Genomic DNA, 27,982 nt, shown 5'->3' with positions numbered 1-27,982 from the left:
CACCTTCCTCCCTCCAGTACTAAGGCCTGTGCCAACCTTACCTGTCAGGAGCTGAAAGTTGCTTGTGACAATGTTGACTCACGGTATCACTCTTCGGAACTTTTCCCACTGACTCCCCCCACCCAGCAATCGACAACTGTACATCTTCTCTAGAAACACAGCAATATAATCGGATCTCAAGGATCTGGACCGCAAAGAAAGAAGCCGACAAACATTTTGAGAGTGGAGAATGTGCATCCCCTTCTGCCTGTTTCAAAGAGTCAAGTCGGTTTTATCAGAGACCTTCTATTCCTTTTGTCCTTCGTCTTATGTCTAGGTGACCGTTTGGCCACTGGCCCCCTTGGCGACAGGGATGGTGAACCGGAGGTAGAGCACAGAGTAGGTAGGCGGGGCTTGAGGGGTGGGGCCAGGCCAGAGGGCCTCTCACTTAGGAGCTTCTCCATTCTGTCAGCTCTCCGGGAACATCCAAGGCAAGACTGGCACCAGTGCGTGACAGGTGAGGGACCAACAATGACAGAAGGTAGACTTCAGGGTGACGGTGGGCAGAGGGTCTCTAGCTGTTTTAGACCTTAGCTTTCTATATTGTGAAGCTTACACTTGCAGAATTCTTGGTTGTAACCCAGTAAAGTTGAGTTTTCCCTGGGGCAAGGCGCCTGGGAAAGAAAGTCCTGGCTTGGGAGAGGGGTGTGGGTGGGGAGGGCTGAGGGCTGAGGGTGGGTATGGGTGTGTGGCAAGGATTGGAAGATATAAGGAAATGTCAAAGACATGGAGGTAGGTGGGTCAGGACAGAGGGAGACCATGGCCAGAATTAAAGGCAGAGCCTGGAGGGGAGAAAAGGGGACACTGTAAGGAGGAGAGGGTGAGAAGACTGAACCAAATGTGAGATGGCAATAAGGGCAACGCAGAGCTGGGTAACAGGAAGGCCAAGGAGGAAGGAAGGCTCACATGGAGCAATGTCTCTTCCGGTGGCTGTGGAGCCTCATCTAGAAAGCCCCAGGGCAAGCCAGAAGCAAATCAGTGTTGAAGGTTCCCACTGGAATGATTCAGCTGGGGAAGAAACCCCTTCAGGTACCCACCTCCCCTGCCTCTTCAGACTCCCATATTCATTTAGGGGAGAGGACCAGGCTGCTCCTCACTGCGGTCACAGCCACCACATCCTGCAGAGCAGGGGAGGGGGAAGTAAGAAGCAAAACAACCAGAAGAACCACAGGCGAGGATCCTGGGGGGAGAACCCTGGACATATTCATCATATATATCACTAGGAGGGTCTCTAGTTCAGCTCAGCAGACCAGAGCTTTAGGACTACCTGCCCTTCTTGAGGTGCTTGTTTCTCAGACTTGCTCAGTGTCTTCAACCTCGTTGACAGCTCTGGGGAAGAAGGGCTTTTTGGATTATTTGGTTTGACATCCATTGTTATCATTTACTAGTGATTTCAGCCAAACTGCTTAATTTCTCTTAACTTCAGTTTTTCTCATTGCAAAACGGGGATACCAACCTTATACAGTTGGGTAGACAGGTAATTCATATAAAGCATTTGGCACACAGTAGGTTTTGAGTAAATGTTAGGTATTCGTATTAGTACTCCTTGGGTCCCTGTGTTTGTCACTTTTTCAAATGCAAAGCAGTGACTGGGTATGGTGGTGCACACCTGTAATCCCAGTGATTTGGGAGGCCAAGGCAGGAGGATTGCAAACTCAAGGACAGTCTCAGATGCTTAGGAAGACCCTGTCTCAAAATAAAAAATAAAAAGGGTTGAGGGGCTGGAGATGAGACTCAGTGGTAGAATGCATGAACAAAGGCCCTGGGTTTGATCCCCAGCACTGCAAAATAAATAAATAAAATAAAAAGGGCTGGGATGTAGTTTAGTGGTAGAGCACACCTGGATTCAATCCCAAGTATTGAAAACAAATAAGATAAAAATGCAATATAGTACAGATGGGCTTTTGGAGACCCAAAAACCAGTTGTGATTGATCTTGGGTAAATACTTTAACCCAAGTCTGAGTTTGCTCAGTAGTAAAACATCAAGAGTGATGTCTATACCTTACAGCTGTAGGTATACAGTTAGCATCCAAAAATGATAGCTGTGAGAATTAACTGCCAGGTAAGCCCCACTCTCTCCACTGTGGCAGCAACAGACTACTTCCCCTGAGGCTTTGCAACTCCTGGAGGCTAGCTTCTCTGTGTGCTTGGTCCTCCAGTCTGGGTAACCCACGCTCTTCAGGGCTGTTTTGGAGATCAAGATTTCATACAGCACTAAAGGAAAAAAGCAACAGCAAGGCAGAGAGGATGGAGGGGCCCAGGGGAAAGAGGACAAAGGAACCACAGAAGCAACAGAAAGGGGAAAAGCCGGTTCTCTCTTTCTAAGGAAGCCTGTGGCCTCTCTTCTAGTGACTGTCCACATACCCATTCCCAGACACCATGGAGTCCTTCAGCTCAAAGAGTCTGGCACTGCAAGCGGAGAAGAAACTACTAAGTAAGATGGCAGGTCGGTCTGTGGTCCACCTCTTCATTGATGAGACAAGCAGCGAGGTGCTAGACGAGCTGTACCGTGTGTCCAAAGAGTACACGCACAGTCGGCCCCAGGCCCAGCGGGTTATCAAGGACCTGATCAAGGTGGCTGTCAAGGTGGCTGTGCTGCACCGCAATGGCAGCTTTGGCCCCAGCGAGCTGGACCTGGCTACCCGCTTTCGCCAGAAGCTGCGGCAGGGTGCCATGACAGCACTGAGCTTTGGCGAGGTGGACTTCACTTTCGAGGCTGCCGTGTTAGCAAGCCTGCTCACTGAGTGCCGAGACACGCTGCTGGAACTGGTGCAGCACCACCTCACACCCAAGTCACAGGGCCGCATTCGCCACGTGTTTGATCACTTCTCTGACCCAGGGTTGCTCACAGCCCTCTACGGGCCTGGCTTCACTCAGCACCTTGGCAAGATCTGCGATGGGCTCAGGAAGCTGCTGGATGAGGGGAAGCTCTGAAAGCTCTGAACCCAGCACCGCCTCCCGTGGCCAGCTGGAAAACAGATAACAGGCTTTCTAACCCTGCTCATCTGCACTAACGCTTTTCAATCCTCAGCCTTCGTTCTCCAGAGTGCTTTAGACTTTGAGACCACCCTGCCCCCAAACTGCTGGTGGAGAAGGAGCAATGCTGAGGGTGAGGACTCTTTCCCACTCCAGCCCTAGCACAGGAAACAAAGCAGCCTGAAAAAGGCGAAGTGAAACTTGGATCTTTCTCCCATGAGGGACTCTGAAACAGGGAAGCCCCTTCTCCCATGAATCAAGGGAAGGGGGTGCAGCCCATATAACCCCTCTGGGTACACTAAAGACAGGAGGGGGTAAGGTGGCCCTTAGAGATGTTCTAGACTCCCAACTCTAGGTGGAGTTTGCCCAGATGTCAGAGCCTGTTTTAGAGTGCAGGAAGAAGCAACTAGGGTAAGGGAGATTCTCACAGGGGAAATAAAACTATTAAAATGTGCATAGGGCTCAATGTTTAATCTCTCCAGTTTTTTATACCTTAGGATCATCACAGAGGAAAGGAGGTATATAAACACCACTTGTCTCACCTCTCACTATTTCCAAACATTTCCAGTATTATTGAGGTTCCCTTGTCTACTTCTTCTGTTTAAGACAAAAAACCAAACTGTACCGCAAACCAGTGCTACAAATTGCAAATAAATATGCAGTAAGGGACAAGGCGTACACAGACAGGCTTTAGTGGGGAGGGGGTGTAACAAAGAGACTCCCACAACTGTCCTTCTCACACCCCAAGGCAATGCTTCTTCTATCCCTTAGCTCCACTGCAGGCTGAGCAGAGAGAGGTCAGAAGGGTGAACTGGAAGAATGGAGAATTCAGGTCTCTACACTGCTGCTTTTTCTTAGAAGTATAGGGACCTAGTTGGTCAGACTGAACCCAAATCCTTCACCTTGAGACTGGGGAAAAGACTTGGCACAGCCCACTGTTCTCCATGACAGCGCTAGACCACGATTCCCCTGTCCTTGATAACATGCGTGGGCAAGGAGTGGGGAAGCTGACGGACCACTTAATTGTGTCTGGGTTCCCCTCATTCCAGGGCTCTAGAAATCACATTTTCAGCTAACAGTGGGGAAGAGTTAGATACAGCAAATAAATATTACTTCAATATAGCACCAAATAAATTAGGTAACACAGGTGGAGATAGGGAAGAAGTTGAAAGGGAGTCTTTGCTTCTCTGCTCTAAGGCCAGAGAATGGTGAAAGGGATAGGAAAGGTAGCAAGGGTATAAAAAGAACCTTTTGAATCTAAAGGAAAACTCTAGATTCAGCCCAAGAACTAGGGAGGGGTCTAGGCCCCATCTCGAACTCCTGCCAGAAAAATGCCCAGGCCAAGGAATTCTTGGTCTACGGGGAGGCTGGAGAAGACAGCAGGAGTCGAGGGAGTCAGGCTGGGAAGCCATGTCCTTGAGCCTCACCTCAGGCTCCTCTCCCCCTCACATTGCTTCTTCAACATACTGCTTCTCTCAGTTCTGGGAACATCAGAGTTTGAAGATTTCATCCTCCTGGTCCCGCAGTGTCTGGGTCCGAGAGGTCCGGGTCAGTGGCACAGGACCTAGGACTGCTCGTTGCTGCATCCGAGGGGAGCTCTGATGGAGACCTGCATCTTCCCCAAGTATCCTGCAGGTGAGAAAAGCAGGGAAAGAGTGATAGATGAAGGGAAGAACGTGAGAATAGGCCAAGAGAAGAGGGGAAGCTCTCTTCCTCTCTTGATTCCTGAACTAGCTGTTCTAAGATGTATTTCTCAATACTAATGCTCCTGCATGGATTATCAGAGCAGGAAGAAGTCAACTGTTTTATTCCACTGATAACATGGAACCCAATTTCCCACCACCTCAACCCATCCAGCAGCCATTGGCTCTGCTCACTGTCTTGGGGTCACCAAGGAAAAGGTATCACCTCATTTCTGCTGGCACTTGTGTTTATGGTTAGGTAAGATGGAGGAATCTATGCAGGGACTTACAAGGAACTACTCAAGACCCACCTGCTTTCCCCTGTTCTCAGCTTTTGGGCAGCAGCCTTCTTTGACAGGCTGATCTGTGAATCAAGCTTCTTAAGGAAATCAGAGGCAGAGAGGTCATGGAGGGGAGTAGGGGGTTCCTGGCCAGCTTTAGGGAGAGCTTCACCATTGGCACGGCCTGAACCTGTCTCTTGTTTCTTCCTCTCAGCTGAGTGTAGCTGAACTTCATCCTTACGTGGGTCTACCTCTTCCTCTCCATCTTTCTCTTCCTCTGAATCCAAACCATTGAACAGGTCTCTGGGCTCTCTCAGGATGGGGATGTAGAGAGTTTTCTTCAGAAAGATGGAGTCATTAGTATAAAGGCGGTTTGCACGCTTGATCTGTTCCATCTTTTAAAAAAAGCCATCAAGATTAATAACAGTTACAATGATCAATCTTACATAGTATCTAAAACTTTTTAAAGTAATTGTACAGTCGTATCATAACAACCAATCTAAAATACATAGGGCTGACATTATTCCTATTTATATGTAAGCCATTTTCATACTCTTTAGTCTTAGGGCCCCTTTACATTTTTTTAAAATATTTATTTATTTATTTAGTTAGTTAGTTAGTTTTCGTCGGACACAACATCTTTGTTTGTATGTGGAGCTGAGGATCGAACCCAGGCCGCACGCATGCCAGGCGAGCGCACTACCACTTGAGCCACATCCCCAGCCCCGCCTTTACATTTTTAAAAATTATTGAGGCAAAAAGCTTTTATAAACCAGGCATGGTGGTGCATGCCTGCAGTACCAGCTACTCTTGAGGTTGAGTAGGAGAATCACATGTTTGAGGCCAGCTTGGGCAGCTTAGTGAGACTCAAAATAAAATGAAAAGGGCTGGGGACATAGCTTAGTGTAGAGTGATTGCCTACCACATGTGAAGTCCTGGGTTAATTCCCATTATGGCAAAAAAAAAAAAAATTCTAGTAAATTAAACTGGGGTAGAACTAGAATCCTTGGCCTTTTACTCCTCCTGGGAATGCTTTTCACACTATAATAATTTCTTTCATAAAATATTTATTCATCACTGAACACAGTGACTGCCATCACAATCTATCTACTTGGTCTTGCAATGTCAGGCTGAGGATGCAGCTCAGTGGTATTTCCTGCTTGGAAATACATCTTTCCCCCCCACCCCCAGTACTGGAAATTGAACCCAGGGGTATTCTACCACTGAGCTATATCCCTATTTTTTTATTTATTTTTTTTGAAACCAGGGATTAAACCTAGGAGTGCTTAACCATCAAGTCACATCCCTTTCCCTTTTAAAATATATTTTAAGACAAGGTCTCTTTAAATTGCTTAGGGCCTCACTAAGCTGCTGAGGCTGGCTTTGAACTCACAATCCTCCTGCCTCAGCCTTCCAAGCCACTGGGATCACAGGCGTGAGTGACCATGCCTGGCTTGATTTTGATTTTTTTTTTTTTTTATGGTATTGAGCCCAGGGCCTCGCACATGCTAGGCAAGTGCTCTACTATTAAGCTACATCTTAAAAAATTATTATTATTATTATTATTTATTCATTTTTTAAATATCTTTATTTTATCTTTATGTGGTGCTGAGGATCAAACCCAGTGCCTCATGCATGCCAGGCGAGCACGCTACCACTTGAGCCACATCCCGAGCCCCCAAAGTTATTTTTTGAAATAGAGTCTCTCACTAAGTGGCCCAGGCTGGCCTTGAATCTGCAATCCTCCTGTCTCAACCTCCAGTGTAGCAGGGAATTACAGGCAAATGCCACAATACCCAGTTCAATGTCATCCTTATCATGTTTTTGTTTTGTTTTAGGTGGACATAATATATTTATTTTTATGTGGTGCTAGGGATCGAACCCAGTGCCTTGTGCATGCCAGGCCAGCCTGCTGCCACTTGAACCACATCCCCAGCCCCTTATCATGTACTTTTATCATCCACACCAAACTGGACAACAAAAGTGCTCTAAAAATCTGGGCTGGCAGGGCTGGGGATGTAGCTCCGTGGTAGAGTGCTTGCCTAGCATGTGCAAAGACCTGGGTTCAATACTCAATGATGAAGAAAGAGAGAGTGAGAGAAAGAGAGACAGACAGACATGCCTCATCTGATCTTATCTTCATGTCTAATGCCATTGCCCTAGAATAAACCCTTAATATTTCTCATCTGAGTTATCCCAACAGTGTAGTTGCTCTTCCTCTTTCACTTCTACTCATCTTCCTCTTCACAAATAGAAAAATAATCTGATTAACCCACTAGCCTGCTTATAAACTCCTATGGATCCTCACTGGCTAAAAGGTAAAAATCAGGGGTTATAGCTCAGTTGGAAGAATGCTTGCCTTGCATGCACAAGGCCCTGGGTTCACTCCCAGCACCACCAAAAATGAAAAATAATTAAATTAACATTCAGGGTTTTCTCAGTCTAGTTTTCTCAGTCCAGAAATATCTAGCCTTGTCTCTCTTCTGCCATCTATACAAACTTTGCTATCCTGAACTTTTCATTTTTCTTTGAAGATTCCATGATCTTTCATACTTTGTCTTATTCAAGCTGCTCTTTCTGCCTGAAATGCCTCCCCACTCTCCCCTTCTCTGCTTGGAGAATTTTTACTCATCAACACTCCTTTTGTGTTACCTTCTTCACAGCTGTAACTGATGTAATAATACTGGTCCTTCGAGGTGAGGGGATAGCTCAATAACAGAGGACTTGCCTGTCATGTGCAAGCCTCTGAATTTGATCCATGGAACTATACAAAAAACAAAAACAAGCTGGATGTGGTGGTGCATCCCTGTAATCCCAGCAACTAAGGAAGGTGAGGCAGGAAAATCAAAAATTCAAGACCAGACTGGACAACTTAAGGGGACCCTGTCTCAAATTTTTAAAAAAGGAGGGGGCTGGGTAAATATTAGTGGTAAAGCTCCCTGGCTCAATTCCCAGTACCAAATAAGTAAGTAAGTAAATAAATAAATAAATAAATGGCTGGGGAATAGTTCAGTGGTAGAGTGCTTGCATATCATATGAGAGACCCTGAATTCAATCACCAGTAATGAAAAAATATAAAAGAAAAAAACCACAAAACACATTGCCTTACCATATTGTTATTTACTTCTATGAATGTTTTACTCAAACCCTGTGTCTTTGTAGCATTTTTTTTTTTTTGACGGTGTTATTGAACCCAGGGCCTTGTGCATGCGAGGCAAGCACTCTACTAACCGAGCTATATCCCCAGCACCTATTCAAACCCTGTGTCTTTATTTATGATTACTATTTTTAAAAATAGTTTTTAGTTGTAGATGAACACAATATTTTCATTTTTATTTATTTATTTTTATGTTGTGCTGAGGATCAAACCCAGGGCCTCATGCATGCGAGGCAAGCACTCTACCACTGAGCTACACCTCCAGCCCCTTTATGATTATTTTTTTTTAATGCAGTGCTGGGGACTGAACCTCAGGGCCTTGTGCATGCTAGGCAAGTACTCTCATTGAGCCAAATCTCCAGCCCTCCTGTGAATCTTAAGGGCAGGGATGGTGACTTGATGTCTCTGTATCCCCAAGGTGTACCTTAGCATCTCACAGAGCTTGGCACCCAGCAGGGGTTTACTTATTCATTATGAATAAACTAGATGATAAAATATAATAACTAAAGATAGAGTATGTTAGTATTATCAGAAGGCAGAGTGTCAATTTTACTATAATTTCATTTTATATTGGCACCAGTTTGGAAAATCACTTTTTTTTTGGACCTGGGGATTAAATCCAGAGGTGATTTACATTGAGCTACATCCCCAGTCCTTTTTATTTTAAGATAGGGTCTAAGTTGTGGAAAAAAATATATATATAAAGATAATACCAGATAATATATGAACATATATATATATATATATAAACTGAATCGTTTACCACTGAGCTATATCCTCATCCTTAATCTTGATAAATTGGCCTTGAATTTGTGATCCTCCTCCCTTAGCCTCCCAAGAAGCAGAGATTATAGGTATGAATCATACCTGGCAAAAGTAAGAATTGTATTTTTATTTATTTATTTATTTTGGTACCAGGGATTGAACCCAGGGATGCTTACCCACTGAGCCACATCCAGAGCCCTTTTTATGTTTTATTTAGAGACAGGTCTCACTGAGTTGCTTAGGGACTTACTAAGTTGTTGAGGTTGGTTTTGAACTCATGATCCTCCTACCTCAGCCTCTCAAACCACGGGGATTACAAGAGAGCATCACCACACCCAGCCTCAGCCATTTTTATTTTTTATTTTGAGACAGGGTCTCAATAAATTGCTGAGGCTAGCTTTGAACTTGTCATCATCCTGCCTCAGCCTCCCAACTTGCTGGGATTATAGGCAGGCACTACCAACATCTGGCTTAAAAGTGAGGATTTTAATATGAGATGACCTGGTGTGAATCCTAATTATACCAATTATACTGTCTGTGTAGCCTTCCTAAGTCTTACTTTCAATTTATTTATGATATATGTTTTTATCTATTCTGTGGTACAGAGGATTGAATCCTGGGCCTCATGCATACTAGGAAGGCACTGAACTACACCTCCAGCCTTTTAAATTTTGACACATGGTATCATTATTTTGCCCAGGCTGGCCTCAAACTTTCAATCCTCCTGCCTCAATTTCAAGAGTAGCTAGGATTATAGGTATATGCCACCATACTGGCTCCTCATCTTTTTTTTTTTCTTCTTTTTTAAAGAGAGAGAGAGAGAATTTTAATATTTATTTTTTAGTTTTCGGCGGACACAACATCTTTATTTGTATGTGGTGCTGAGGATCGAACCCGGGCCGCACGCATACCAGGCAAATGCGCTACGGCTTGAGCCACATCCCCAGCCCCCTGGCTCCTCATCTTTAAATGAGAATAAGGACTAGGAAGGTAGCTCAGTGGTAGAGTGATTACCTATCATGCTTGAGGCCCTGGGTATAATCTCTAGCACCACAATAAATAAATAAGTAAGAATGGTTATACCTATTTCATAGTGTTATGAAGATAATATCTGTATAGAGCCTGGCATATGCTAAGTGTTCTTTAATTAATAGGTAGGTAATAACTTAAGTAAATATCATTATTTAATACACTTTCTTCATTTTACAAATAGTGGGAAAATTGAGGCTCCAAATGAGAAGAGACACAGCTACTAAGCAGAATAGAACCAGAACCTAAAATTCTTCATTAGACTACAGATCTTTTTTCAGGGATATAAGAAACCCTCAGGATGAGGGTGGTGGTGGTAGTGGTGCATGCCTGTAATCCCAGCTACTCCAGAGGCCTAGGCAGGAGGATTGCAATTTTTTTTTTTTTTTTGAGGATTGCAAATTTGAGGCCAGCCTCAGAAAATTTACTGAGACCCTAACTCAAAAAAGGAAAGGGGGCCGGGCGTTGAGGATGAGACTCAGTGGTTAAGTGCTCCTGGATTCAATCCTCAGTACCAAAACAAACAAAAAAAGAAGGTATATCAGGCTGGGGGGTAGCTCAGTGGTAGAATATTTATCTATGTGCAAGGACCTGGGTTGATCCTTAGCACTAAAAAAGAAGGGGAGGGAAACTGGACTACCCAGGAAATCACTTATTATCTACTGAGTTTTGTTTTTGTTTTTTGGTGCTAGAGATTGAACCCAGAGCCTTGCATATGCAGATGCTCTACCAGAGAGCTATATCCCATGGTCCCCCAATTTCCTTGACATACCTGCAAGCCTTTTCTGAGACCAAGAGGCTGTCCTATATACTTTCTTTTTTCCTCCACTTTTTTTTTGATTGATGCATTATAGTTGTACACACTGATGAAATATTTTGTTACATATTTGTATATGCACACAATGCCCTATAATTTCATATTCACTTCCTTTGCTTATTAGGTCACTCTCTCTACTTGAAATGTTCCCTTTCTTACACTCCCAATCTCCACCTGTAGATTTTTTTTTTTTTTTAGAGAGAGAGAGAATTTTTTAATTTTCGGTGGACACAACATCTTTTATTTTTATGTGGTGTTGAGGATCCAACCCAGTGCCCCATGCATGCCAGGCGAGGGTGATACCGCTTGAGCCACATCCCCAGCTCCTCCACCTGTAGATACTCAGCCTCAATTTCATTCCTTCATTCCAAAAAAAAAAAAAAAAAAAAATAAGCAACATCATGTTTTTNTTTTTTTTTTTTTTTTTTTTAATTTTTTGTACTTGGGAGTGAACCCAGGGGTACTCTACAACTGATCTACATCCCCAGTCATTTTTGTTTTTTTATTTTGAGACAGGGTCTCACTAAGTTGCTGAGGTTGGCCTTGAACCTGTGATCCTCTTGCCTCAGCCTCTGGAGTAGTCACTGGGATTATAGACACACACCACCACGCCCATCTTAATGCAATATATTTTTACATATATCAAATTTCCCATAATCATGACCTGAAATACTTGATGTACAGAGTACGTGTTCTGCACCTGGAAAGAAAGCAGAGCCCTGAGGAGGAAACAAGAATGAGAAGAGATAAACACTTTAGGCACTGAGAGCTAAAAACCATCTCTTCATTATTTGCTGTAAATGTTTAATCTCTCAATTAAATTTTTTCTATGTGGTTAATAATATGGTCTTTAGAGTCAGACAGACTTGTCTGAATTCCAACTCTGATGTTCAGTTATTTGACCTTGATCAAACTGGTTAGCCAAGCTGTCTCAAGTTTCTCCGACTCAAAAAAAAACAATAGGTGTGTACTTGGAGGGATGCGAGGCTGAAACCCGCTCCTGCACACGACGTCCGGCACGGTGTCTGGCATAACCATTGGAACTACTTCTCTGCATCGGCACCGTGGGACAGGCTCCGTCCCCACCAGGCAGCGCAACACCGAGTGGGAACCCCGGAGATAGGAGAGGCCACCGCGCACGCAGGGGCGCGCCCGGGAGACGGCGGAAGGGGCCGTCTGCGCCGGGCGCGGGCCTCTCCGGGTGGTCGCGCACACGGTGCTCCGGGAGACTCACCGTCACTCCGTATCTGAGGGCCAGCCCGGCCAGGGTGTCTCCGGGTTCCAGCCGGTGCTCCAGGCGTCGCTCTCTCACCGGGGAGCAGGCGGACTGCACCAGGCTTCCGTAAGAACGAGCCCGGCTGCCCTGCAGCAGCCCAGAGCCCCCCAAGGGGGGCTGTCTAGAGGGAGAAGCCATCTCCTCACCCGGACAGCTGGGGTCGCGAAAGAGGTCGCCCGGTTAAGTGACAGGCAGTGTCGCTCCAACCCAGGGAATGACTATCCAGGGAATTCCTTCTCCTTCGTTCCTAAGCCTCCCTCCGCGCCCCCGCTCCGCTTTTCCTCTCTGCAACTCGCCCACCCACCGATCTGTCCCGAGTATTCAGTCCTGGAGTCTCAACACCCTCTGACTTTCATCCCCTCGCCGCGCCTCGCTGCGGTGACCTCTGACCTTTGAACTCTAGCCCCCTCCTCAACCCGCGTTCCTCAGGGTGTCTCCTAGTACGGCGGCCAGGCCTCCCGGGGCCCCCACGTTCCGGCTCGGCGCCGTCCTGAGTTTCATCTGCTAGGGTCAGGAGCACCTCGGGCCCACCCTAGGTCGGCTGTGGCCCCTGACGAGACGCTCGAAGACTGCGAGAGTTTGTAGGGCACATTCCACTGAGCTCCTGGGAGCCTGGCTCCGCACCAGGCAGGTCACACCCTCAAACTTGGGCTCCACATTAGGTTCTGGTCCCTCCCGACGCCTGGAATCCGTCAAGATGCTAGCTAGGGCCTCGACCCAGCTGAGCGGCAAGCTCTTTGAAAAAAAGACTTCATTTCCCAAAAGGCTCCGCGTCGGAGGGGTCGCAGCGCACCATAGGAAATGCAGTCCTCTCAGAACATTGGAGGCGGGCTTTCGGGATCGCGCGGTGCATTTGTGGAAGCGCACCTCCGGAAATTTACGGAGACCAACCCGGAAGAGACCGGAAGAAGGGACGGAGATGTTCCGTTCTTCCTACGGTAGCCTGAAGGAGTGGCGAAGCCGGCCCAGGAGAATTTATCATTTCTAGGGCTCACGTTCGTGATGTCTTTCAAGAGGGAAGGCGATGATTGGAGTCAGCTCAATGTACTCAAAGTAAGTGCTAGTAGAGGGTCTGGAGCATCTTCAGCTGCCTTCTGAAGGCTGTGAAGGAGTTCTGTTATGTTGCCCTGGCAACAGCTGCGTTGGTAGTGGAGCGATCCAGACGAGAAGAAATGGGAGTGATCCCTTCTTCTTATGGAGGGACCAGAACCTAATGTGGAGCCCAAGTTGAGAGTGTGAGCTGCCTAGCGCAGAGCCAGGCTCCCAGGAGCTCTTCTTATGATCGCTGTTCTCCCCACGACCCTTATTCCACTTGGCTCCTCATCCCTATTATTTACCTTCCACCCATCTCTCCTATTCCGCGGATCCTTTCCAAACTTCTTCTGTCCCCTGCAGAAACGAAGGGTTGGGGACCTGCTGGCCAGTTACATCCCGGAGGATGAGGCTCTGATGCTACGGGATGGACGGTGAGGGCAAAGATTGGATCGAACCTAAGGGTTTCTGGCTCAACAAACTTTTGTTATTAAGGAATCAGGAGTATCTACGATTCTTTGGTGGGAAGTGAGGACTGGAAAAGGTGGAGATCGAGAGACCTAAGGGTTAGGCTTTGGAAAGGATTGCTAGAATAGGGTGGGACAAATTCCCCACCGCAGGAAACTCCTCTGTCCTTGAGCTTTTTAATCCTCTTCTCTCCCCCTTCCCAGCTTTGCTTGTGCCATCTGCCCCCATCGACCTGTATTGGACACACTGGCCATGCTGACTGCCCATCGTTCAGGAAAGAAGCATCTGTCTAGTAAGTTTGGGGGAAGTCAGGAGATAGAGAATAAACTTAAAATTTCCACAGACCACTCTGTGGTGCTGTGGGTCAAACCCAGGGCCTTGCACGGGCTAGGCGAGCGCTCTACTGCGGAGCCTCAACCCCAGCCCTTGGTGTTAGGTTTTCAGTTCTCTTTCCTTTTCTCCTCAGGCCTGCAGCTTTTCTATGGCAAGAAGCAGCCAGGAAAAGGAAGAGAGCAAAATCCAAGACAACAGAATGAATTGAGGAGGGAAGAGACCAAAGCTGAGGTAATCAGAGAGGGAGGGGTTTAGACATACAGACAGACAGACCTTGCTGCATACATTATGCTTAAAGAACTTTTGTTTCTGAAGGCTCTGACTCTTTCATTTCTGTACCAGGCTCCTCTGTTAACTCAGACTCGACTTATCACCCAGAATGCTCTGCATAGAGCTCCCCACTATAACAGTTGCTGCCGTCGGAAGTACAGGTCTGTGGGATGGGAAAGCCAGAAGTAGGGAGGACAGAAGAAAATAGATGGTTCTAAATTTATTGTTTTTTTAAATGTATTCTGAGGAATACTGGTGTTTGACTTGGTTTGAATTGTTTTAGGGTTTTTTGCTTGCTTCTTTGTTTACGTAGTACTGGGGATTGAACCAGGGACACTACCTCTGAACTACATCCCCAATCCTTTTTTTTACTTATTTGTAAACAATTTTTAGATAGAACTGTGCATTGTGGCACATGCCTGTAATCCCAGCAATTTGGGAGGTTGAGGCAGGAGGATCATGAGTTCAGAGCCAGTCTTAGCAACTTAGCAAGGCCCTAAGCAACTCAGCAATACCTTGTCTCTAATAAAATGTAAAAAAGAACTGGGGATGTGGCTTAGTGGTTAGAGGTAGGGTCTCACTAAGTTGCTGAGGCTGGCTTTGAACCTGTGATCCAGCCTCAACCTCTTGAATTGCTGGGATTACAGGCATATGCTAGCACACAAGGGCACTTAACCACTCAGTCACATTCCCAGTCCTTTTTATTTTTTATCTTGAGACAGGGTCTCCCTAAGTTACTGAACTTGTGGTCCTCCTGCCTCAGTCTCCCAAGTTGCTGGGATTACAGGCATGCACTACTACACCTTGCTAAATATAGTCTTTTTTTAAATTATTTTTTTATTTTTTAGTTTTTGGCGGACACAACATCTTTGTTTGTATGTGGTGCTGAGGATCGAACCCGGGCCTCATGCATGCTTGAGCCACATCCCCAGCCTCAATATACAGTCTTTTAAGATAAAAAGTTTAGGGCTGGGATTGTGGCTTAGTGTTAGAGCACTTGCCTAGCATGTGCGAGGCACTGGGTTCGAATTTCAGCACCACATATAAATAAAATAAAGATCCATTGACAACTAAAAATAGTAATGTCATTTAAAAAAAAAAAAGATTAAAAGTTTTAAAATGTTAAGCTAGCTTTTCCCAAATTCATGATTCCAAAATCATATTTATGAAAGATATTTATTTATTTATTTATTTATTTATTTTTTAATATTTTATTTTTTAGTTTTCGGTGGACACAACATCTTTGTGGTGCTGAGGATTGAACCCGGGCCGCACACATGCCAGGCGAGCGCGCTATCGCTTGAGCCACATCCCCAGCCCGAAAGATATTTATTGATATCTTGACGAACACTATTTAGAAAACATTGCTTTAAGAGGTTGGGAGTCATAGGATAGTTGGCCCTTTCCATTACTGCTTTTATAGGCTCTTATGTTTTTTCTACCCAGATCAGAAGCCTCTGGTCCTTCTGTCTCCTGTTCCCCTTTGCCAACCCCAGAGGTCCAGCTCCAAAGTAAGAAGATCAATAGGGAACCTGAGCCAGAGGCTGGCCCACAGGCCAAGGAGAAAGCGACTGTCTCAACCCCTGCACCTATGAGCCCCGCAAGAAGACGAGCCCTGGACCATTACCTCACACTCCGAAGGTGAATATGCTGAATCACTTTCCTCAGGTTTTCTGTTTTCTCTCTGACCTCTTTTTTCCCACAGTACTGAGAATTAAACCTAGGGTCTTTTCCATGCTAGGCTTGACCACCACACTCCCAAGATTCCTTTGTCTTTTTTTTTTTTAATAGTTGAACACAATATCTTTATTTTATTTATTTATTTTTATGTGGTGATGAGGATTGAACCCGCGCCGCGCACATGCTAGGCGAGTGCTCTACCGCTGAGCCACAACCTCAGCCCTTTATCTTTTAATTTTTATTTTTTTGTGGTACTCAGGATTGATCCCAGGACCTTCTGCATGTTGGATGAGCACTCTACCACTGAACTACATTTCCAGCCCCCTTTTTAACATTTTTTATTTTGAGACAGAGTCATGTTAAGTTGCCCAAACTGGCCTTGAATTTGTGATCCAAATAGCTAAGATTATAATAAAAGTGTACCACCACATGCTACCTGACCCTCCTTTTTTCAAACCTATCTAATATTTTTTCTTATTGCCACAAATTATATTACCTCCCTGACTAATTGTCTTTTCTCTGATGTTTCCAGCTCTGGATGGATCCCAGATGGACGAGGTCGATGGATAAAAGATGAAAATGTTGAGTTTGACTCTGATGAGGAGGAACCCCCTGACCTCCCTATAGACTGAAACCATCTTTCCCCATTCATTTACAAATAAACTACAGTGGGCACTGGGAGCCTGACTTTCCTTGAGTTGAGTTTCCTTTTCTATATCAGGATTTCAGATCTGTTCATTCTCAACCTGGCCATTCCTTCTCTGCAATGTACACAGCTCCCCATACTTCTAATCCCTCCCCCACCTTCTACCAAAGTCATGCCAAGCGTCAGCTGCATGCAGCCCAATGCCCTATTAATAAGTCTGTCAGAAAGAGGTCTTTGCCCTTCATGTTGTCTGCCTCCTTCCCCACCTCCACTCAAAGTCCTTCCCAGATCAAATCACGTGTAGGGTTGTGGGTAGACTGGGGGACTCTGGTCAAATCTGGAAACAGGATTGAGGCCAAAAACTCTGTGAAAGTAGAAAGACTGAAGGTATTGGCAGGTTTGTGGGGAACACCAAAGGAGGAAGCTCCCCCACCTTCTCCTAGTAACCTGAAACTCTCTGCCTGCTGATCCCCAGAGTATAAATAATCCCCTGATGAACTGGCAGTAACCCTTGGGGGTTAGCGCCAAGATTCCCACCCAAAAGCCCAAGAAGCAGTCATGCAGGATGGACAAAAGGGCTTTTATTTACAGGAAGAGGGGAAATGAGAATTTACGTGTCCAGGGTTCCCAGCTCTAGTTGGTCAAGGGAAGGGTGGTCTTATCTCTTCTTTTGCTGGCGACCTGTAAACGAAAGAAAGCAAACACAAGCTTTTGTTCCATCTCCTGATTTTGGCAAGGGTACTCTTCTTTCCAGTTCCTTAGAATCATAAGATGGTAGTGTCTTAGGCCACCTGACATGCCCATGCCACATTAATAACGTAAGAAACTACACCAAATATTAGAATTATGGCTGGGCACAGTGGCACATGCCTGTAATCCTAGTGATTCAGGAGGCTGAGGCAGGAGGATCACAAGTTCATGTCCAGTCTCGACAACTTAGTGAGATCCTGTTTCATAAATAAAAAGGACCGAGGATGTAGTTCAGTGGTAGTGTACTCTGGAGTTTAAAAAAAAAAATTGTCCAGCTTCCTTCTCACCTCTCTATGGGTATATATCCTGGGCAGAAGAACTTTCTATATACTTTCTCATCACTCATGGGATCTGAACTTCTCATATGAATATCTCTGGCAACAACCCAAGGTGTTTGTCACTAAGTCTGCTTTCAGGTGCATCAATCAGTTTCCACATTTCCTGTCTTCAGCTCACACGCACCATGTCTGCAATTACTTACGTAGTTCATTGTTCCGAGTCATGGCTTGGGCAGCCCGAGCTCGTGGCCCCTGTTGTGTAAAGTGGTAGCCAAAGCGAACAATAGAGGGACACTGCTCTAGCACGGTGGCCATTTCCATCTCCACTGCATCACCAGGCCACTGACGCTGGAGGAGGAAGAGGTGAAAGCTGTCAGCCACCCTCTGGGTCATTCACCATCCCAGACCATCGATGCCTTTGGGAAGTCAAGGGGCTCGTTTCTCCAGGTGATGAAGAAAGGTGCTGACTTGGTTTCCCTCACAGAGAGGAACGAGAATTCCAACAAAATCAAGTGAGATAACTGCTCCAATGGTTGGCTCAGGGAGGAAACTCATTGGGTATTAGCTGAAGGTTAAGACCAAGGGAAAGGAATGCTGACCTGGTTGTCCACACGGAGCTCAGTGAGTGTGGCATTTTCCCGAACAGCCTTCAGCACAGCCATGAGTCCTGTGCTGCTAATGAAGTTGGATTCAATGTTCAGGCTCTGGAGACTACGGTTCTCGCGCAACATGTCAGCCACCGCCTAGGTAGTAGGAACTTGGGTTAAGATTAGGAGAGTTTCACAGATGACTGAGGAGAAAGAACGGGAGCAAGAAGGAAACAACTTTTTGAAGAGTCCTTGAGGAGCTGTAAGTGGGGTTAGAGGGAGACTGAAGTAAGTAGTAGGTAAAAATGGAAATTAAGCACACAGTGGAGATGGAGTATGAGAAAGGACAGAGGCCTTTTGGAAAAATCATTTCAGGATTTCAGAGTTGCAAACCATAGGACTATGTGTCAGGGTCTCCATGAGATTTTTTTTTTTTTTTTTTTTGTGGTGCTGGGGATTGAACCAGGGCCTTGGGCCTTGTGCATGCAGGGCAAGCACTCTACCAACTGAGCTAAATCACCCCCCATGAGGTCTGTCTGAAGAAAATACAATGAGCTGGGCATAGCAGCACATGCCTGTAATCCCAGCAGCTCTGGAAGCTGAGGCAGGAGAATCCCAAATTCAAAGCTAGCCTCAGAAACTTAGCAGGACCCTGTCTCAAAAAATAAAAGGGGCTGGGAATGTTGCTCAGTGGTAAAGCAATCCTGGATTCAATTCCTGGTGCCCCCCACCAAAAAAAGAAAGAAAATATGATGGGAATAGTACCCCTAGCCACTCCTTTATGACAGCCTTGCTCAGGGTTCATATCAAGGTGTGGGGAGAGGGCTGAGAATGTCAACTAGTCTTACATTGGCAATGGGATCACCACTCCTTGTGGCCACCAGACTGAAGCTCCGGACATAGGTGTTTGTCTTCATCGCCTCACACAGCTCACTTAGCATGGTTATTGGGATGTCCTATCAAAGGAGCATGAGAGATGATGGGCTAGGGACTCTCATATGTCAGCAGAGTTATCCCTATGTTACTGTTTGGAAGATGGGCATCAAATACCTGTATATTATTGAGGTTCACCTCCTCCAGTTCCTTGTCATTGCTTCGAACCCTCTTTAGCATCTCCTCGATGTTTGTGGGGTTTGGGGGCTCATCTGGCACTGGCTTATACTTGTCAGGCTGTACCACACCTGATGGGTGACAGCAGGAAGGGAACCCCAACATGTCCCCCACAATCTCCCCATTGTTCTATCACTCAGGCACCATGTCCTCACCCAGATTCATCTATTTTAACCTTTGCCACGTTTTCTCTGATTCTGGGACTGCCTGCCCAGAGCCCTGGGGTGGGGGGCCATTTCCCCAACACACTCACTGCTAATGCCTTCAGTGTTGCAGATTTCTCCACTGCAGATGGCATCATAATATTGCTTGTTGCTCATCAGTGTGTACATGCCCAGAATTGCTAGAGAGGGGAAGTAAAGGAGGTGCAGGTGATGAGAAGGGGCCTGTTCCAAGCACGCCTCTCACCTTACTCTGCAGCAGCATTTGTACATCCTAACCCCTTTCATTTTTCTTTTTCTTTTTTTAAAAATATTTATTTATTTTTTTAGTTTTCGGTGGACACAACATCTTTATTTTATTTGTATGTGGTGCTGAGGATCGAACCCAGCGCCTCGCGCATGTCAGGCGAGCGCGCTACCGCTTGAGCCACACCCCCAGCCCCCCTTTCATTCTTCCATAGGGGTTTCCCACCCATCCTCAGTCCCCAGGTTCCCTTCTATAAATTGCCCAAGGCAGTGGTTTCTAAAACTTTGAGATAGGGCTTAGGGAAGTCCCCCTGAGGAACTATAAGAAGGTGATGAGGATCTGCAGAGAACCCCTGCTGATTTTAGCCAGAACATCTCCTTTTTTTTTTTTTTGCTTTTATAATCTCTGTAAAATTACTCTGGGATACTACCTTGTTAAATTAAAAATGAATGCATCTATAAGTAAACAACTAAGAAAAGTTAAAAAACCACTGCCTGAGGCTTTGACATCTCTGCCCAGTTCAGAATATAGACCTTTCCCACCTATAGGTGTCCTATCACAGCAAGGACACCCCTGCCCCTGATCCTCTACCCTCCTCCAGTTCTCACCACTGCCCACCTGCTATATCACACATCTCAGCATCTGTGGCATGGGCCAGGGCCTCTTCCAGCTCGGGCTCTAGGGTGATCTGTTCCTGTGCTGGGATTTCTCTCTTAGGCTGAATATAGGGTTTCCCTGATGGGGAGATGAAGGATGGTTCAGGCCGAGGTCATTTCTCCCAAGATCCTGGCCTCCAGCTTCCTTCCTTTCTTCAGGAGGTATAATGCTGGGTTGCTAGGGGACACCAGAAAGTCTGAATCCTCTACAAGTTCAGGACTCCTGGATCCCCTGATCCCTGATGAAGACTTCAGAGTGCAAGCTGGCAGGCAGGTGTCAGGGCACCCTGGGCAGGTAGGAGTTTGAGGTGAGAGGGAAGTTGGAGGGGAGACTGAGAGAGTCATTGAATCTCTGGGAGGCATAGAAGTCAGGGTCCCCATACCCTTCTTCTCTCCTGTGAAGGGTACCAAGTCATCCCGCTCTTTGACTTCTAGTGCCTGTTGTTCCAGGTACTGCAAAAGGGCCTCTCGGTCCAGTGGCCCTGTTGGGCTCTTCTTTGTCTGGTCTCGTTGTCTTAATCCAGCTGGCAGGAGCATGTTCTGAGGGATGAGTTTTAGGAAACAAGTCAGGTACCCCTCTGGTGTACCTCCAGGGCTCCCTAAAACATCTCCAGATAGCTTTTCCCTGGCTCTCTTGGGACTCCAGGCCCTGTGGTTAGCTCTGGTCTCAGCCACCCGGGAGCCCAGCACCTTTCCCAGATGCCGGGGGACCACTCCTGGTCCTGTGCTGCAGCCCCTACCTCAGGGTCCATCTCCTGCAGCTCGCAGTCCAGCTGCTCTAGCTCCTCGGGGCTCAAGGTCCTGAGGATCTCATCTTCATCTATATCTCTGTATTTCTCCAGTTCCTTCTGATACGATGACATGGTGACCCCCACCCCTTCCCCACTGTGTGGCACTGAGAGCCTGGGGGGACATGGAAAAAGTAGTTGGACATGGAAAGACGGACATGGACACAGTATGGACATCAAGAGACAAGCAGGGGATAGAACACTGGAGGTGAGAAATCTAGCAGGGTAGGGGAGGTGAGTCTGTTTAGAGTTAGAATTGGTGTCTCCTTCTTCAGCTTCTATCCAATTTGGATGGGGATCCCAGGATCCAAACTGGGTCTGTTCTCTCACCGTGTGACAGGGAAATCCTGGCAACACGCACCCCATACCCTCACCCATCAGGCCTGTTGCCTAGCACAGCTGCTGGGAGCTCTGCCAGCACAGCTGGAGTCATGCCCAGTCCCCACTGAAAGGTGTGCGTATGGGGGTGGGGTGCACAGAGGGCTTCGGGGAAATTTGTCCTCTCCTTACTATTACTCAGTCTGTTTTACTAAACTGGCTAAGGAAAACGAGGAGGGCTGGTGGGGGAGGGAGGCGAACTTTTTTATCCCACCCGTATTTCCTCTTTTATGTGGAGAGATCAAGATTTCACTTTACCTCTTTGCTAAAATTCTGAATCCTTAGGGAAAGCAAGGACTCAGAAGCTAGGGGACTTCCAAGTTGGGGGAAGGGCAGTATGGCCTCAGGAGAAGGGACTGAGTCCCCATATCTGTCACCAGGAAGGTGACACCAGACCAATGGGTGAGAAATGCCTTTTAAATGGAGTAAAGTCTCTCTTAAAACTGTGGCAAGATTAAACTCACATGATCTTTTACAATGTAAAGACATACACAAACCACACATACACACCCTGCTGCTAAGGTAAAAGACCCAAAACGTGTGTGAGACACTTATATCGACAACATAAATGACACAGTTAAGGAACAGGGTGGTGGCAGAGACAAACACTGAGTGACAGAGACATACTCATGTTATTTAAGAGCTACTCTTCTTCTCCTATCTCCCACCAGGTTCTCAACTATAAGCCCCCTGCTGTCCCCACTTACCAGTCCTGATGGCCACCTCCTTCTCACCTCCCCTTCTGTCAGTAGTTCTGTTCTACTGGGGCACTGCTCCGGCAGCAGGAGGAGCCTGGTGCCCTGCCGGGGGGAAAGGGTGGGGGAACAGTGAGATCAGCATTTTATTATTTTAGCTCTGGCCAGGTGGGGGGTAGTGGGAGATCACATATACACAGCCCCCATACCCTGCCCAGCCCTGAGAGCCTCTAGTGGCCATGAATAGCCATGGCACCTCTGCCTCTTCTCTTCATAAAAGCCCAGTCCTGGAGTCAAGTTCATGAGAATCAGATGGTTTCTACTATTTGACGTTTGTTACATTTAAAGCAGTAAATACAAGGTCAATGTGCTGGTTTCGGTGGTACAGCCTGTAATCCCAGTGACTCAGGAGGCTGTGGCAGGAGGATCTGGAGTTCAAAGCCAGCCTCAGCAACTTAGGGAGGGCCCCATGCAACTCAGTGAGACCCTGTCTCTAAATAAAATACAAAAAAGGGCTGGGGATGAGGTTCAGTGGTAAGCCCCTTCTCCCACAAAAATGTTGGCAGATGTAAGGCTTTTGTTTTGGTATCTAATTTTTTTAAAAAATATTTTTGTAGTTGTACAGCATGCCTTTATTTTATGTGGTGCTGAGGATCGAACTCGGTGCTTCACATGTGCAAGGCAAGCGCTCTGCCACTAAGCTACAGCCCCAGCCCCAGCCCCAGCCCCTTGGTATCTAATTTTAAGGTGTTTGTAATCTAGTTGGAGGAATGAATACAATCAAAAAAGGATAGGGGCTGTGGCTGTGGCTGAGCAGTAGCGCACTTGCCTGGCATGGGTGAGGTACTGGGTTCAATTCTCAGCACCGTGTGTAAATAAATAAAATAAAGGTCTATCAACAACTTCAAAAATATTAAAAACAAAAAAAACCAAGCTGAGTATGGTGCACACACCTGTAGTCTGTTACTCAGGAGGCTGAGGTGCAAAGCCTGCTTAAGCCCAGGAGTTTGAGATCAGCCTAGGACACACAGCAAGAACCCGTGTCAGAAAAAAACAAGAGATACAAAGGACAGCACATAATAAATGTTATCAAACAAACACAAAGACCCAAATAGACTCAGACATTCACAAATACTTCTTGTCCCAATTGTAGAATAGACACCAAACAAGAAGGATCTTTCCATTTTATTAGATTAAAAAACCACAACAAAATGAACAAGGAACTGGGGGAAAGATGGGGAAAGACATATAGAGGAATGGGCAATCAGAGATATTAAGGGCAGAAGTAGAGAGAGAGGGAAGATCAAGAGCCCCATTTTCAGGCAGGAAAGAGTTTTCTAAGGACTAGACATTTCTTCATTTGATGACAATTTTCTGGCGCAAGGCTCGGGGCCCAGAGCCAGGGAGGGGCTCAGGAGGTGGGGGGCCAGGGCCCAGGGCTGAGGCAGTAGGAGGCAGTCCATGGGCAGTGATGTACTTCTTGTAGGCCTCACGGATGATCTTGAAGGCTCGAGCAGTGGCATAGGGGATGTCTGTAACAGGATCCCGGTACAGAGCTGGACGATGGGTCACTGGGCAGACCTCCCGAACAGGGATCTTTGGGGGCCGACCTTGGGGGAACCATTCCTCAAATGTCGCATCATCACTGAATGTGATGAAGGTACGCGAGCAGCGAGCAGGTGGGATGACAGGTCCAGTCCCAGCACGGGGAGCCAATGAGGAGGCCGCGGGAGCAGGATCAAGTCTGAGGACAAAAGACAGGGAGAAAACACAAGAGCTGAGGGGAAACAGAGTCAGAAGGGAAGAAATCAGATGAGGAAAGAGGAAAAACGGGAGTGGTGGGCATCCTGAGAGAACCTCCTAGATGATGGTAGCTGGGAAGAAATGTGAGGCTAGAAAGAAAGACAGGAAAGAGAGAAGAGAGGCTGAAAGAAAGGAGCTGAAGGGAGGGCAGATTCTGAAAGGTGCAAGTCAGGGAGGCTGTGAGGAAAGCGGCGAGCTCAGCAGGCTGGCCCACTTACCCTTCGACATCCACATTCTCCTCCTTGGGGCCCAGCTCCCCGATAAGTGGCACCGTCATCGAATGATAGGTGATTATAGGCCCAGGGCACTTCCGTTTCTTGTGAACCTGTTTCTTTTTGTCAGCCTCCAGTCGCTCATATGTCTCTTCAGTGTCACCGGCAGAAATGAAAAGATGGTCACTCTTCCCTTTCCCACACTCAATTCTGTTCCATAATCTCTCAATTATCTCTCTGGCCACTCCTACGGCTCCCTAACACCTCCCACTTCAGGAGTTTTCTTCTTACCCCTCTTCACATTCTCCCTACCCCTCCTTTCTCAAGTAACTTGGGTTCTCAAGCACTCAGCACTGAAGAACCTCAAGCTGAAAGGGACTCTGTGACAAGGCGCCGGTTCCTTTTCCTGGGTGCTGGACTCTCCTCTATGAATACGCTGTCAACTACGCTGCTCCTGGCCAAGAAATGGATTACACTCTTTCCTCCCCAGGCTAATCATAATACCCACTCCACTAAACCACTCCTCATACCACAGTTTTGATTCATTACCTCAATCCCCCTGTATCTAGTACATTCTTTTGTATTTAATTATTTTTGTGATATTAGGGGTTGAACCCAAGAACCCTCTACCATGGAGCTACATCCTCAATCCCCGCATCTTTTTTTTTTTTTTAAATGGAAAGATCTTTTTTTTTTTTTTTTTAGAGAGAGAGAGAGAATCTTTTTTTTAATATTTATTTTTTAGTTTTTGGCGGACACAACATCTTTGTTTGTATGTGGTGCTGAGGATCAAACCTTGGCTGCACGCATGCCAGGTGAGCGCGCTACCGCCCAAGCCACATCCCCAGCCCCGCATCTTTTTTTTTTTTTTTTTGAGACAGGGTCTCGCTAAGCTGTCAAGGCTGACCTTGAACATATAATCCTCTTGTCTCAGCCTCCTGGTCAATGGAATTACAGATGTGTGTCATTGCACCCCTAGTACACTCTTCTATTACTGGACCTATTACAGACTTTGGCAGAGGCTGCAAGCTGGCAGACCATTAAGTGTTTGATACTGGGGATTAAACACATGGGCACTCTCAACCACTGAGTCACATCCCCAGCCCAATCTCACTGAGTTGCTTGGCATCTTACCATTGCTGAGGCTGGCTTTTAACTCTAGATCCTCCTGCCTCAGCTTCCCGAGACACTGGCTGAGGCATGTGCCACTGTGCCCATCTGATCTGCAGTGTTTTAAAGAAAAACTGGAACTAGGTAGGCAAGGGGGTGTACACCTATAATCCTAGCAACTTAGGAGCCTGAAGCAGGGGATTGAATGTTCAAGGCCAGCTTTGGTAGTTTACTGAGACACTCTCAAAATATAAAATGGCTGAATGTAGTGGCCCACACCTGTAATCCCAGTGACTTTGGAGGCTGAGGTAGGAGAATCACAAGTTTGAGGCCAGCCTCGGCAAATAAAAAGGGTTTAGATATAGTTTGGTGGTAAAGCACTGCTGGATTCAATCCCTATACCAAAAATAAATAAATAGGGCTGATGTGTAGCTCAGTGGTAGAGTACCCCTGGGTTCAATCAGTACTGGGGATGTGGCTCAGTGGTAGAACACTTGCCTAGCACTCATGAGGCACTGGTTTTGATCCTTAGCAACACATAAGTAAATAAAATAAAGGTATTGTGTCCATCTACAACTAAAAAAACAAAAACAAAAACAAAAATTGGAACTGTTGACATTTAGAAATTGGGAAATGATATTTAAATATAGATTTCTGGTTCCTCTTTAATTTTTATTTATTTATTTATTTTTTTAAAGAGAATTTTTTTTTTTAATATTTATTTTTAGTTTTCGGCAGACACAACATCTTTNTGTTTGTATGTGATGCTGAGGATCGAACCCGGGCCGCACGCATGCCAGGCGAGCGCGCTACCGCTTGAGCCACATCCCCAGCCCTAACCCAAACTTTCAATCCCTTGCCTTCTTTCCAAGGCATCCCTCTGTTCTGTGGACCTCCTGCTCTATTATCAGCCAACTCACCCATATCCTCAGCTCCTCACTCAGCATTCCTTACACAACTTGCTTTACTGGAAACCTGGTCATCCACTGAGGCCACTGCTCTCCCTGCAGCCTTCTGGTGGAGGCTGCTCATTCTCTCATGTCCCACGTAGGACACACCTGTATCCTACTGAGCTCTACAATGCAGATGCAGGGTTTAGATCACTCTTCTTCCACCTACCTGCAGACCCTTCTCTTTTGAGACCAGTACCAAAGTCTACAATAATTTCTCTAAGTCACAGTCATTCTCTTATGAAGGACTTCGGCAGGAGTTTCCACTCTTCTCCACTCCAACTCCTATCATCTTAGGTTATCCTGATGATTTCAAAGCCTGGAGTCTTGATATCACTCATGGTTGATGATACTTCTCAATCATTAGATGTTTTGAGGGCACCTACTCTTTTAAAAGTACTGGACTATTATCATATGTTTATAATTATATATCCTAATTAAAGCCAATCTAATTACTATTTATCATCATTATTATTTATTATTCTTTTGGATGTGTGTGGTACTGGGGATTGAACCCAGGGGCCTCTACCACTGAGCCACATCTCTAGCTTTTTTTTTTTTTTAAAGACAAGCTACGCTTTGTTGGTTTGAGGTTGGACTCAAAATTGGGATCCTCCTTAATTAGCCTCCCAGGTAGCTGGGATTACAAGTATGTGCCACAGCATGCAGTTTAGAATGAAAAATTTTTTACAAGTTATGAAGCTGGGCATGGTGGTACATGACTGTACTCCCAGCTACTTGGGAAGCTGAAGCAGGAGTATCCCAATTTTGAGGCCAGCTTGGGCAACTCAGAAGGACGGTCTCAAAAAATAGAAAGGGCTGGGAATATGAATGCAGCTGAATGGTAGAGTGCCCCTGGGTTCCATCCCAGTACCATAGGGCGGGGAAAAGATCCATGAAAATACATTCTGAAGATGTTAGGGCTGAACTAAATCTTTTCTCAATCATTGTGTTCTTTTGGAGTCAAGTTGTCTAAATTTCATAACTATTGTTAAACTAGGATGGCTTCGGTACAAAGTAGTTAGGGTAAATAATCTTCCACTCCACAGCAGAATTATATTTGACTTATTTTTGATCAACTATATATATCCTTGGTCAAAAAACAGAGAAAGAGCTGGGGATGCAATCAGTGGTAGGGCACTTGCCCAGCATGTCTGAGGCCCTGAGTTTGATCCACAGCACTGAAACAATAAAACAAAACAAAAAATCCCCCCAAACAACAACAACAACAACAAAAAACACCATAAGGAAGAGATTCAGGAAGAGAAATAAATACTGAAGGTGATTCTACTTGCGTTTTCACTCAATAAAAGTATATTTCAAAAAAACATACAATGGGAGGTAAGAATCTGCTGTTTGCTCTATCTCTCATTTACCTCTCATGATTTGAGACTATTTTGCAAAAGGAATTCATAATTTTAGACTGGGTACAGTAGCTGGGTACTCCTGTAGTCCTATCTACTTGGCAGGCTGAGGCAGGAAGACTACAAGTTCAAGACCAGCCTGGGCAGTTTAGACCCTGTCTCATATAAAAAATAAGAAGGGGATTTAGCTCAGTGGTCTAGCACCCTACCCCCCACATCAACTGAAGATATTTTTAAGAATATGTACAGTAAAGCAATTTATCTCATGAAAGGACTAACCCTTGGGGCTGGGGATGTGGCTCAAGCGGTAGCGCGCTCGCCTGGCATGCGTGCGGCCCGGGTTCGATCCTCAGCACCACATACAAACAAAGATGTTGTGTGCGCCGAAAACTAAAAAATAAATAAATATTAAAATTCTAAAAAAAAAAAAAAAAAAAAAAA

General features: G+C 46.0%; 5 protein-coding genes and 1 long non-coding RNA gene across 11 annotated transcripts in view; 3 read left to right on the top strand and 3 right to left on the bottom strand.

Moving 5' to 3' along the window:
- The first annotated feature begins 381 nt into the window (after nt 1-381).
- On the top strand, nt 382-3,470 carry Tnfaip8l2 (TNF alpha induced protein 8 like 2). The gene is made up of 2 exons (XM_015502953.2): nt 382-496; nt 2,390-3,470. The coding sequence occupies exon 2, from the start codon at nt 2,420-2,422 to the stop codon at nt 2,972-2,974; it is 555 nt and encodes a 184-aa protein (XP_015358439.1). The 5' UTR covers nt 382-496; nt 2,390-2,419; the 3' UTR covers nt 2,975-3,470.
- Lysmd1 (LysM domain containing 1) lies at nt 3,467-12,844 on the bottom strand. The gene is made up of 3 exons (XM_015502952.2): nt 11,982-12,844; nt 5,010-5,374; nt 3,467-4,645 (listed from the first exon to the last, which is right to left on the bottom strand). Exons 1-3 carry the CDS (start codon nt 12,159-12,161, stop codon nt 4,507-4,509), a joined length of 684 nt encoding a protein of 227 aa, XP_015358438.1. The 5' UTR covers nt 12,162-12,844; the 3' UTR covers nt 3,467-4,506.
- A 42-nt stretch (nt 12,845-12,886) lies between these two features.
- On the top strand, nt 12,887-16,498 carry Scnm1 (sodium channel modifier 1). Of its 4 annotated transcripts, none has more exons than XM_015502951.2 (7): nt 12,887-13,076; nt 13,419-13,489; nt 13,727-13,815; nt 13,990-14,087; nt 14,199-14,287; nt 15,573-15,767; nt 16,339-16,498. In XM_015502951.2, exons 1-7 carry the CDS (start codon nt 13,026-13,028, stop codon nt 16,436-16,438), a joined length of 693 nt encoding a protein of 230 aa, XP_015358437.1. In that variant the 5' UTR covers nt 12,887-13,025; the 3' UTR covers nt 16,439-16,498. The 4 variants fall into 4 exon arrangements, with proteins under 4 accessions (XP_015358437.1, XP_048670822.1, XP_048670823.1 ...); XM_048814866.1 differs by lacking the exon at nt 12,887-13,076 and adding an exon at nt 13,173-13,258; XM_048814867.1 differs by lacking the exon at nt 12,887-13,076 and adding an exon at nt 13,179-13,249.
- Nucleotides 16,499-17,015: 517 nt separating this feature from the next.
- Nucleotides 17,016-22,285, bottom strand: Tmod4 (tropomodulin 4). 3 transcript variants are annotated; one of them, XM_015502948.2, is made up of 10 exons: nt 22,115-22,284; nt 20,982-21,144; nt 20,625-20,781; nt 20,204-20,320; nt 19,431-19,520; nt 19,118-19,248; nt 18,916-19,023; nt 18,080-18,223; nt 17,684-17,828; nt 17,016-17,133 (listed from the first exon to the last, which is right to left on the bottom strand). In XM_015502948.2, the coding sequence occupies exons 2-10, from the start codon at nt 21,102-21,104 to the stop codon at nt 17,111-17,113; spliced, it is 1,038 nt and encodes a 345-aa protein (XP_015358434.1). In that variant the 5' UTR covers nt 21,105-21,144; nt 22,115-22,284; the 3' UTR covers nt 17,016-17,110. The 3 variants fall into 3 exon arrangements, with proteins under 3 accessions (XP_015358434.1, XP_048670820.1, XP_048670819.1); XM_048814863.1 differs by lacking the exon at nt 20,982-21,144 and having other exon boundaries at nt 22,115-22,285; XM_048814862.1 differs by lacking the exon at nt 22,115-22,284 and having other exon boundaries at nt 20,982-22,059.
- On the top strand, nt 19,478-26,193 carry LOC125620278. The gene is made up of 3 exons (XR_007351894.1): nt 19,478-19,488; nt 22,330-22,335; nt 26,061-26,193. It is a non-coding gene; the product is annotated as an uncharacterized LOC125620278 (long non-coding RNA).
- Nucleotides 23,273-27,982, bottom strand: part of Vps72 (vacuolar protein sorting 72 homolog) — a 13,142-nt gene continuing 8,432 nt past the window's right edge. The window contains exons 5-6 of the mRNA XM_015502947.2: nt 24,124-24,268; nt 23,273-23,846 (exon numbers count right to left, since the gene is read on the bottom strand). Of these exons, the coding sequence (XP_015358433.1) occupies nt 23,459-23,846; nt 24,124-24,268 (533 nt within the window). The 3' untranslated portion in view covers nt 23,273-23,458. The remainder of the gene's footprint in view (nt 23,847-24,123; nt 24,269-27,982) is intronic.

This window comes from Marmota marmota, unplaced genomic scaffold (assembly GCF_001458135.2).
Source record: "Marmota marmota marmota unplaced genomic scaffold, marMar, whole genome shotgun sequence".
NCBI classification, from domain to species: domain Eukaryota; kingdom Metazoa; phylum Chordata; class Mammalia; order Rodentia; family Sciuridae; genus Marmota; species Marmota marmota.
This window is presented reverse-complemented; position numbering and strand designations above follow the sequence as displayed.